The sequence below is a fragment of the Narcine bancroftii genome, chromosome 1 (assembly GCF_036971445.1).
Source record: "Narcine bancroftii isolate sNarBan1 chromosome 1, sNarBan1.hap1, whole genome shotgun sequence".
Lineage (NCBI taxonomy): Eukaryota > Metazoa > Chordata > Chondrichthyes > Torpediniformes > Narcinidae > Narcine > Narcine bancroftii.
Genome location: NC_091469.1, coordinates 409,516,193 through 409,528,717, shown reverse-complemented (window position 1 = coordinate 409,528,717; position 12,525 = coordinate 409,516,193). Strand labels below are relative to the sequence as shown.

General features: G+C 33.6%; 1 protein-coding gene across 18 annotated transcripts in view; it reads left to right on the top strand.

Moving 5' to 3' along the window:
• The window catches only part of LOC138751529 (alpha-1,6-mannosylglycoprotein 6-beta-N-acetylglucosaminyltransferase A-like), a 128,705-nt gene extending 116,180 nt beyond the window's left edge, over positions 1-12,525 (top strand). For all 18 annotated transcript variants that reach the window (XM_069913906.1, XM_069913899.1, XM_069913910.1 and 15 more), the window contains 3 exons: positions 1,217-1,291; positions 11,186-11,343; positions 12,078-12,525. In XM_069913906.1, the coding sequence (XP_069770007.1) occupies positions 1,217-1,291; positions 11,186-11,343; positions 12,078-12,282 (438 nt within the window). In that variant the 3' untranslated portion in view covers positions 12,283-12,525. The remainder of the gene's footprint in view (positions 1-1,216; positions 1,292-11,185; positions 11,344-12,077) is intronic.

The window sequence follows — 12,525 nt, the reverse complement described above, 5'->3', positions numbered from 1 at the left end:
TGAAAATCTTTACAATTTCTTTGCAGAACAGTATCTTGATCTGTTCTAGACTTCACTAAGGACAGTTCCCTTCTGAGTCTATAAATTTGTTTTGTCTTTTAGCCTTACTTGGTAACCAGCGTAGAGTTCCGGTAGGTTTTTTGTTCCTCTGTCAAAGTAATACTTTTGCTTTTCTTTCTGTTATTCTTTAAACTTCCTCACTTTCTCCCCCTTTTGTTTTCAGGAGGTTCTCCTGAATTGGTTGGTTTGATCTTAGCCTACATCCTATGAGGAGTTGTGCTGTTGACATACCACATTCAAGCAGCATTATGCGGCATACTAGCACACTCTGGTAGAAGTCTGTTCCACTGTCTTATATGTCATTCACTTTAAATCTCAACATCCGGTCTCTCTTTTCTTTCTTGTTTTCAGTCACAACATCTACATAGAATTCCTCTTTCTCTCTTTCATCTACCGCATGAACCTTGCTTTGTTGCACTTGGTTCCTATAGCAACGGGCATAATGGTTGCTTTTGTTGCACATATAGCCTGTTTTACCATATGCTGGACACTTTTTTGTAGGTGTTGTGTACCACATCTATGACATGGCTTTCCATTGTCCCTTTCATTTTTGTTCACTGGTCACGCCTCTCTTTCCACTTTCGTGCATTTTTTGTTAATCAGTTTATGTCTGTTCTTGCTCACTGAATCCACGTTGCAGCTAGTTTCACTGAACAGCTCTTTTGCCTGCAATTTTAGAGTTTCTGCAGGTCTACGGAGTGCCATGGCTTTTTCCAGGTTTACAATTTGCTCTCTTAGCAGTCCTTCCCTTAGACTATTATCTGGAATACCACACACAAGTCTGTCTTTTATCAGCAAGTCGGTCAGTCCACCAAATTCACATGTTTTGCTTCTGTTTCTCAATTCAGTCACATACTGATCAACACTTTCTTCCATTTTCTGTACACATGAAAAATCTGTGCCTCTCAAACATCACATTATGTTTAGGTATGCAGTATGCCTCAAACAGTTCCATTATTTTTTCCAATTTCATTTTGTCTCCTTCAGCAGCAAATGTGAAGTTATTATACACCTCCAGAGCTTCATCACCCATGTAAGAAAACTGACCTTTCACTATCATTACAGAACATAATGAGATTCTGGAAAAATCTTATTTTTTTATTATAATACAATCAAGATTGTCAACATAACAGAAGTGTATTTCTTTTAAAAATAGGTTGAACCGTATTTGCCATTTGAATTCACATGTGAAGGAATGCTGGAAAGAGTAAATGTTTTCATTGAAAAACAGGTAAGATTAACTATTAAATATTGCCTGCAGGAAAAAGAAAATCAAGTTTGTATGTGATGACATGTATGTGCTCTGACAATAAATTTGAACTGTGATTATTGCTTAACAAATAAATTGATAACACAGAATTATTGATCATAGAAACTTTTGATCCGCATCATCCATGCTGAACATAGACTGCGATAACTGTAAAGCAGCAGTGCTAATTGCTGCACCTTAGGGAAAGTGAAACAGTTAATGGTTCAGGTAAAAACCCTTTATACGGCCAGATTATGTGTTTACAGCTTCATTTTACTATAGTAATCCAGTGTGCAAGCTAATAAATACAATCGTATAATTATATGACTTGGAAAAATTGATAAGCATATAGTAAATTTTAAACCTCCCTTAACTTTTTCATGTTAACCTTATGACTCTGGTCAGGACTCTGCTGAAGAAAAGCAAATCTTTCGTTGCTGGGTCATATTTTCTCTTTTGGATTTTTTGAGTTGGCTCTGAGGTTGAAAAAAATCCATGAATCCTTTTTCCTCTATGCTGTGAACGTGTGGTGAAACCATCCTGAGATTTTCCCAAAGGTTAGCAAGTTGAGGAGTCCTGATCTTGCTGACTGGACTCTGCAGGCTGATTCCTAGCTAAGGTGTGCTTCAATGTTGACTGCATATGGAATTCAGCAACTGGAATGAAACTTGCTGAGACCATCAACCCTTGATACCTTGACTAAGGGTTCAGGCCCAAAATGATGGTTATAAAGCTTTATCTCCCATGGATGGTGCGAGACTCGCTGAGTTCCTCCAGCATTTTCGTTTTTACATTGATGCCGTTAAGTCTCACTAAACCTGTGCCAGGTTAAACTGACTCGTACATTCATTGGAATGGAGTTGGACAGGTTTGAGGGATGTTGAAGATTACTTTCATTTTCTTTAATGAATTAAGTTCTGCATTTGGAATTGTGGAAGCTTTAAGAAGAAATTAAGACTTCCAGCTGAAAATGGTTGCAAATATGTTTGCCATTGTGTTGTTTGTCAGCAGCAATGAAGGATGCATTCATAGAACTTGATCCTCCCAACATTTGTTTATTGGTCCTCACCAGTCCTAACTGGGACATCAGAGCTTTGATATCATTTGTTGGTTGTGGAATTTATATGTTTCAGTCTCTAGCATACTTCTACATGAATTTTATCCAGTGTTGTAGGTAGATCAAGATGCCACCCTACTTGAAAGCAGGATTGTAGTTCAAATGCCAAAATTACAGCATACTAGTTTCATCATCAATTTAGCTTGAAAAGAATAAGGTCTGGCTCTTTTTTAACTGGTCATTTTCATACCTGCCACTTTATGGGCACAATAATGTTTTCCCTTCCACCTGGCCTCTTGCCTCTTGAAAAGGCTGTTTATTCTTTTTATTGACCTTCAATATGCATTGTCACTCATGACATTTAATCCATAACCCCTCTCATTTTCAAATTCATACCTGCATAACATTTGTGGCACTTGTCTCCATCTGCTGACACTTTCTTCACCCCTTTTCTATATGGCAGTTAACCTTGTGAAGTTGTTATTTTGACATGAATACTTTTTAAATCTTCTCAATTTTATTCGGCTCACTTTCAAGATTTCCAAAAAAAGATTGAAAATAAATTTTCTATTGTCCAAGTACTTACATGACATCACATACAACCCTGAGATTCTTTTTCCTGCAGGCCAGGCAGAATTTCTTATTGGTAGTGCAAATTGTACTCAAAATAGAACCGTAGAAGACGACAGCACAGAAACAGGCCCCTTTAGCCCTTCTAGTCTGTCAAATCATTTTTGTTTGTTTAGTCCCACTGACTTGCACCAAGCCTATACCCTCCCTCCATACCTCTCCCATCCATGTGCCTGTCCAAATTCTTCTTAAATGGTAAAATTGAGCTTGCATTCACCACTTCAGCTGGTAGCTCATTCCACACTCCTACCAATCTCTGTGTGAAAACGTTCCCCTCATGTTCCTCCTAAACTTTTCCCCTTTCACTCTTAACTCATGGCCTCTGGTTTGTATCTCACCTACCTCAGTAGAAAAAGCCAATATACATTTACTATGTCTATCCCCCTCATAATTTTAAATACCTCTATCAAATCTCCCCTAATTTTTCTATGCTCAAGTACCGGCAACATCCTAGAAAACCTTCTCTGCAATCTTTCTATCTTATTGATATTTTTCCTTTAGTTAGGTGACCAGAATTCCATACAATACTCCAAATATGACATCACCAATGTCTTAATACAACTTTACCATAACATCCCAGCTCGTATTCTCAATACTTCGATTTATTTTTTTAACTTTATTTATTCATTCAAAAAACAAATAATATATGACATATGCAGCAATTAAACATATACATGAACGTTTTTATATATATATATAGAAAAAAAGAAAAGAACCCCTCCCCCTCAGCCAACTCTCCTAAGGAGAGCCATAAAAAAAGAAAAAAGAAAGAATATTAAAGAAAAAGTTAAATATACATATTAAAATCTAATCAATATAAATTGAAATGTAAATATTCTGAGTATAACAGCCACTTATTAATAAAAAAATGATAATTATCATACGTAATTTTTCCATTATTAAACAATATTTCATCTCTATGCCATCTATTAATGTCAATCATATTTGTATCTTTCCACGTACTAGCAATACATTTTTTCGCTATGGATAAAGCTAAATATATAAAAGCAAGCTGGAACTTATCTAATCCCTAACCTTTCAGAGGTTGTAAACTACCCAATAAAAATACTGTTGGATCTAAAACTATTTTAATCTTATACAGGTATTCTAAAAATGATTGAATTTTCTTCCAAAAAGATTGTATATGTATACATAACCAAACAGCATGAAAAAAAGTTCCAACCGTATCACCACATCTACAACACAAATCTGATTCATGAAAACCATTTTTTTTTTAAATTTTTCAGGTGTCAAATATAATTGATGTAAAAAATTGTAATTAATCATTGCATAACGTGCATTTATCAATCTAGTTACACTATCATAACAGATATCTAACCAATCATCTTCAGAAAAAAATAGAACCAATATCCACTTCCCATTTAATTTTAGATCTATCCCAACCCTTTTTATCCATACCATCCTGTAATATTTGATACATAGATGAAATATAATCCTTCTCTGGTACCTTCATAAGAAAAGTCTCAAATTTAGTCATTTTAGGTAAAATCATATCTCTACCAAACATACATTTTACCAAAGATCGAATTTGATAATAAAGAAATAAAGAGTTCTTATCAATACCAAAACCTTACCTCATCTGATTAAAAGATAAAAACTTACCCTCTTTAAAACAATCTTACAAATTTTTCACACCTTTATATCTCCAATGCAATAAACTTTGATTATGTATTGAAAAAGAAATACAACGGAGTCAAAGCCAATAATTTACCCCTAGAGCCTGTCATTTTAATTTTTCTTTATCCATAACTTCATTAATTGTTTAGTATAGGCACATTATATTGTGGTAACAAATTTATATTCCATCTAAACAAAAATTGATGTATTTCAAATTCAGAAATACTTGCCATCTCAATTTTAGCCCAACTAGGAAGCCATACCAAATCCATCAATGAACTAATAAATTTAAGTTGGGCTGCCTCGTAATAATTTTGAAAATGTGGTAAACGTAATCCCCCTAACTCATATTTCCAGGTTAATTTATTCAAAGCTACTCTCGAAAATTTACCCCTCCATAAAAACTCCCTAACCATTTTATTTAAATCTTGAAAAAAAATATTATCAAGTAAATATGGAATAGATTGAAACAAATATTGTATATGCGGAAAGATATTCATCTTAATTGTATTTATCCTTCCCATTAAATTAATAGGTAAATCTTTCCATTTAATCAAATCAGTTTTAATTTTTTTCATTAACGGAGCATAATTTAATTTATATAAAGATTGATAATTAACATTCAAAATTATACCCAGATATTTAATTCGATCAGACCACTTCAAATTAATAATATTTCACTTACCGGTAATATTTCACTTTTTTCCCAATTAACTTTATATCCAGAAAGACATCCATATTGAACTAAACATTCCTTCAAATGCAAAAGTGACTGAGCTGGATTTGTTAAATACTCCTCATCTAAAACTTTCATACCTTGTATCTGTGTATTTTGTCTTATCAACTGTGCTAAAGGTTCAATCACTAACGCAAACAAAGCTGGTAATAAAGGACAACCTTGACAAGTTGATCGAGTTAATTTAAAAGATTCCGAATTCAAACCATTCGTCAATACTCTAGCTACCGGTTTACTATATAGACCCCTAATCCAACCAATAAAAGAAGGACCAAACCTAAATTTCTCCAAAACTTTAAACAGAAAATTCCATTCAATTCTATCAAATGCTTTTTCTGCATCTTTTTCTGCATCAAAGATTGTTGAAATCTATTAATCAAACTAATCACTCGCAAAATATTATCTGAAGCATATCTATTCTTTATAAAACCTGTTTGATCAATATGAATCAACTTTGGTAAAAATTTAGCCAATCTATTCACTAATATTTTAGCTACTATTTTATAATCTACATTTAACAATGAAATTGGTCTATATGAAGATACTTTCAAAGGATCTCTATCTTTTTTAGGAATTACTGTAATTAAAGCACTAGAACAAGACTCAGGTAATTCATAATGTTCTCCAACTTGATGTAATACATCCCCAAACACTGTAGATAAATCATCATTAAAAATTTTATAAAATTCAACTGAAAATCCATCATCACCAGGTGATTTACCGTTCGGCATTTCCAACATAGCCATTTTAATTTCCGAATCAGTAAATAGTTCTTCTAACTCCTGTATATCTCCGTCCTCTAATATCGGTAAATTCAACTGTGATTAAAAAAAAAAGATCAATCGATCCAGTTTCCTGTTTTCCTTCAGATGTTTATAACTTTTTTATAAAATGAATAAAATTCATCATTAATCTCATGAGGTTTATAAGTAATAAGAGAATTCTATCTAATAGTCCTCAATATCTGTTCTTTCTTTAATTGCCACGCCAATACCTTGTGTGTTTTCTCTCCCCATTCATAATACCGTTGTTTACTCCTATTAATCACACATTCAAATTGATAAGATTGCAAGGTATTATATTTCAATTTCAGCCTAGATAATTCTATTTTCTGATCTTCTGTAGCATCTTTCTGAAATTCCTTTTCTAACTCATCGATCTGTTTCTCTAATTCAAGACTCTAATTTAATTGATTATTTTTCATTTTAGAAGTATAACTAATTATTTGTCCTCTCAAATAGGCTTTCACATCCCATAATACAAACTTACTTTGAACAGATTTAGAATTTTCTTTCAAAAAAAATTAATTTGTTTTTTTTCAAAAACATCAATAAATTCTGTATTTTTTAACAATATTGTATTAAATCTCCAACAATAAGCTATTTGAATTTTCTCAGAAGTTTCAAATGTAAGATATAACAGAGAATGATCTGAAATCACCCTACTTTTATATTCCATGTTGTATTTTCCCTTGTAAATGTGCCAAAACTAAAAAGAAGTCAATCCTTGAAAACGATTCATATCTAAATGATAAAAGGAAAAATCTTTCTCTGTCAGATTAAGACATCTCCAAATATCTACTAAATTAAGATCTTTCATCAACGCTTGGACCTGGATTGCCATCTTGGATTTTTTAACTTTCTTCGGAGATTTATCTAATAAAGTTTCCTTAGCTTGACCCAAACATAAAAATGTATCTGAAATAAATACTTCAACATCTGCATTTGGGGCATAAATATTAAGTAAAGTCCAAAATTCACTAAAAATCTTACAATTCAATTTAAAAATACATCCTGCCTTTTCCTCCATTGATTGTAAATGAAAAGATAATTTTTTATGTATCAAAATTGCCTTTCACTCTAGAATTAAATGAAGAAAAATATACATGCCCAACCCAATCACTTTTTAATTTCACACTTTCCTTCACATTCATGAAATCCTTAATAAGGGGAGGTCCAAAGTGTATAGAGGGACATGGAAAATTAGATTAGGTTTTAGATTCAACATTATTGTCATTGTGCCAAGTAAAATACAAAGCCAATAAGATATAATTAGCATTTAACCAGAAGTTTTAAAAAGTGCTATATACAAACAACTACATGCAAACAAAACAAGTGCATTCAGCAAAAAAACTATTATAAAAGTACTGACAGTACAATGTGAGTGCAGTACAATGTGAATGCAGTACCACTCCGCGCTGTGATTTAAGGATCAGCAGGGTCATAGCCATGGGTAAAAAAGCTCTTCTTGAGCCTGCTGGTTTGAGAGTGAAGACTCCTGTAGCGCCTACCAGATGGGAGAAGAATAAAAAATCCTTAGTTTGGGTATGATGCATCCTTGATGATGCTTTTCACCCTGCCCAGACAGCATTCCTGATAGATGTTCTCAAAGGTGGGCAATTGAATGCCGATAATCTGCTGCGCAATTTTCACCACCTCCTAAAATGCTTTATGGTCTGATACGAGACAATTGCCATTCCACATAGATGCCATAGGTAAGTAAATTTCAATGGTACAGCAGTAAAAATCCATGATATCCTGGGACAGAGGTATACTTTCTTCATGCTCTGCAGAAAATAAAGATACTGTTGTGCCTTTTTGATCAGAATGGATGAGTTCAGGGACCAGGTGAGATCATTGGAAATGTGGACACCAAGGAACTTAAAGCTTGGTACATATTCCACCACAACTTTATTGATGTAAATAGGGGCATGAGTATGGCTTCCAGCATGCCTGAAGTCCACATTGATCTCTTTGGTCTTCTAAGTGTTAAGCGCCAAGTTGTTGTCAGCACACCACGTGGCCAGGTGCTGGACCTCGTCCCTCTAGGCCTTCTTATCATCCCCTCTGACCAGGCCAACCACTATGGTGTCATCTGCGAACTTGATTATGGAATTAGAACCATATACAGGAACAGAGTCATAGGTGAAAAGAGATTACATGAGAGGGCTCAGCACACAGCCCTGGGGCATGCCAGTGTTCAAGGTGAGAATGGATGAGAAGAGATTGTCTAACTTTTAAAAATAATTTTATTTAATATAAAACCACTTAATCCAAAAACATGTGGTAATTTATATATAAAATATTAAAAATAAGAAAGAAAAACTACTTCTAAATCCCCTCACCCCCTTCTCCCAACCCTCTACAAACTTTAAAAAAAAGGAAGAAAAAGAAAAGGATCCAAAACAGTTGCACTTCACTTTCCAAAACTTTTAAATTTGTATTTTATGTTTTTTATTTATATATATATATATATATAGACCAATAGAAGGAAGGGAATGCATATTTATCTCTTAAATTGTAAGTAATTTTCTCAAGTGGAATACAACTTCGAACTTCTATCTATCCATTCCCAAATAAATGTCCAACTTCCAAATTATAGCCATACATTTTCTATCTATTGCCAAGGCAATTTGAACAAATTTTACTTGATACATATTTCAATTTTATTTTCAGTTTAATACCTCTAACATCTCCCAGTAAAAATAAAATTGAATCCTATGGGAATGTAACTCTACTTCTTTGTTCTAATAAATTACCCAGATCAAGCCAAAATGTTTTAATTGTGGAACAATGCCAAGTCAAATGTAAAAAATTACCAAATTCTTGTCCACATCTAAAATATAACTCTGAATAAGTATAGTTCATATATAACTTTTGTGATGTTATATATAACTGATGAATAAAATTATATTGAACAAACCGATATCTCACATTTATTGTACTTTTCATACCCTCTCTACCTATCTGATTCCCTCTTTGTTCATCTATTTGCTTATTTAAATCTACAACCCACTGTCTTGATTTATGAACTCCCTCTTTTTGAACCTTCTTTGAAATAAATCTCTTTGCATCCCTAGTATTTAATAATAGTTCTACTTTTGTCTCCAGCAGTAATACTAAATCTTGACCAAAAATTTCACAAAGAAATCTCTTGATAATAACAAAATTTTGTATTTCCAATATCTTAAACTTTTCCTTCATTCCACTAAAAATAATAAATTTCCCAGCATCAAAACAATCTTTATTTTTCTTAATACCACAATTTTGACAAATTTTTAAAAAAATTATTTTCCATAGAAAATGGAATAAGCCCATTTTGAAATAAAGGTGTTCTTCCAATCTTAAACCTCTTCCTCCAATTTATCAATTTTATTCCAAAGTTCATCATGGATGTTTCTTTATTTGATATTAACAGTCTTGCATTCCATTTAAAAATAGTATTGTGGAACAGTTTCTCCTATTTTATCAAGTTCTATATATACCCATGCTGGAACATTATTTAACTCATACATTACATTGATAAATCTCAATTGTGCTGCTTTATAATAATTCATAAAATTGGGGACTGTAAAGAGATTGCCTAACTTAACAGTTTGGGGTCTGTTCGTCAGAAATTCCGAGATCCAATTACAGAGGGACGAGCTGATATCAAGCTGATGAAGTTTGGCAATCAATTTGGAGGTAATCACAGTACTGAATGCCAAACTAAAGTCAATGAACAGCATCCTAACACAAGAATTGGAGCTGTCCAAGTGGGTCAAGGCAGAGTGAAGTGCTGTGGGAATGGCATCCTCGGTTGACCTGTTGAAACAATCTGCAAATTGATGAGAGTCCAGGGTGATGGGCAAACAGAATTTCAAATGTGATAAAACCAGTCTCTCAAAGCTATGATTGGGGTGATTGGAAATCATTCAGGCTCGTGGTGGTGGGACACTTTGGTACTGGCATGATGAGGGCAATCTTGAACCTCATGGGAACAACTGCCTCGGCCAGAGACAGATTGAAAATGTCCATGAAGACCCCAGCCAACTGTTCTACACAAACTCTAAGCACACAGGCAAGAATACCATCTGGACCAGCTGCCTTCCATACATTAACCCTACTCAGGGTGGCTCAAACATCAGACATATAAAGTGAAAGACAGTTCATCTGGTGGAAGATCCACTTTGAAGGTGACCGCCTTGTTCTCTCGATCTAAGCGAGCACAGAAATAATTAAGCTCCTAAAGGGAGGCACTTGGGGGAATAAATTTAAAGTGAGAATGGAAAGATTTAAAAGGGATCTGAGAGGGAACAAATGGAGTTTGAAGTATGGAAAGAGCTGTCAGAAGTAGCTGTAGAGGCAGATACAATTATCCTGTTTAAAGGACTTAGAGGCAAGTCTTGGATATGAACCAAAAGTAGACAAATCAGACAGTTTCAATGGACAACTTTTCTGACATGGACAAATTGAGGTGAAGGATCTTTTTTCATGCTGTATTGCTCAATGATTATTGTCTATCACATAGCAAGTGAAAAGATACAGGCTTAATGTAGACATGGGATTATAGCATGGATAGGCAGTATAGTCAACATGGATAAATTGAGCCAAATCACCTATTTCTGTGCTGTACAACTCTATGATCAGTGTCCAAGGTTGTTCTATCAATCTTCATGTCCACTTTCACAGAGCTCATTAATGTTTTGATACCCTGTTAAGATAATAAAATCTTGAAAAGTTGTATTCACATTGTGAATTTCATTGCGAAATTCTGAACACAAGAAATTTTTTTTTAAATTTGCTAAAAACCACTATTGCTGTATCAAAGAGAATCTCCCAGGTCATTGCAGCTTGGTTAGCGTAGTGGTTAGTGTAATGCTATTACAGTGCCAACGAATCTGCTGCTGTCTGCAAGGAGTTTCTATCATATCTCATGTCCTCATGGGTTTCCTCCAGGTGTTAGTGCAAAGTTGAAAAACATCTTATCTGTATACTTCTGGTTTGGGATGTTCACTTTACTGCATTAATTGCCAATAGTGTAAACCTTTTTGCAGGATTTCTGCCTCCAGAGAGAAATGTGGCCACCAATTACTGCACTTGTAGTTAAAAATGCCAAGCCCTCTCAATCATGTGTTGATGTTTGCCAAAAAGAGCAGCTAATTTGTGAGCCTGCTTTCTTCTACCATCTTAACAAAGTGGCTGAGCTTAAGAGGTAAGAGTGGTACTCTGGCTTTTCTATTCATATTTTAATTAGGGAACATGGTTTTGGTGCCTAAGGTATCCAAATTACTTAGCAGCAAACAATTTTTAATTTTTCATAAATACATTTTTGTAAAGAAAATTTATATGATCAAATTATTGGATCTTTTTGTAAAAGGATTAAATGAATACAAAAATTAATGAAAATAATGTAATGAAGATGTCTTGTAATTAATTAATTATTTTCTAAGAACTTTTTTTAAAAGATAGTTAAGAAAGTAATAATCATGAATTTATTCCATTAAAATTTACCTCTTTGGGATGCAATTGTCCAGCTCAACTGACACACTAGTACAGTAAAACCAGTTACTTAGAATTCATATGTATTAATATAATAAATACAAACCAAACTGCTACAAATGATCATTGAGGTATTGATAAACACAAAAGCAAACACATCAAAGGATTCATGGGTCAAACTATCAGACCTTGGGTTAAGTTTGTTCATGATATAACAGAAAAATTATGCTTGAAAGGCAATACACAAGGATACTAATTTTACTTTATTTTTTCTACATGTGCTTCAGGAAACAATGTCTTTTATATCTTGGACATATTATCAAGGAGTAAAATAAAATGTATTGAGTATGTTTCTGGATATTCTGTAGATATGGAGGAAGCAATAGTTTAAATTTTATACATGTAAAAGTCAGAGATTTGTGCAAATAATGTACCTTTTTTTTGTAGATATGAGATAAACTGCATTACCTCAAAAAAGGAAAGGGAACTATATCTGCCAGCATTTAATGCTGAGGATCAAATGTGTCTACTTCAGTCAGATTATTTACTCTTCAGTTGTGCAGGATCACATGAACGTTATACTAGAATCTGTCCATGCCGAGATTACACGAAAGGGCAGGTTGCCCTTCTGCCAGGTATGCCTGAAAAGTGAAGTACACAACTAATCTGCATTTACAGAATTCAAAGAACCAACCACTGTGAAATAATTTAACAAGTGTGAACCCGACAGTTATGTTACAGCAGAAGCAAATGGAAAACATTTTAGATGGAAAATAACAATGTTCTTGAAGTACTTACTTGAACAAGGTTGAAACGCTATGTAACTTAGATACTGACAAAATCTTACGAAAATTTTTAAAAAGGGGCTGAAAATCTTTTTTTAAAAATCCAAAAA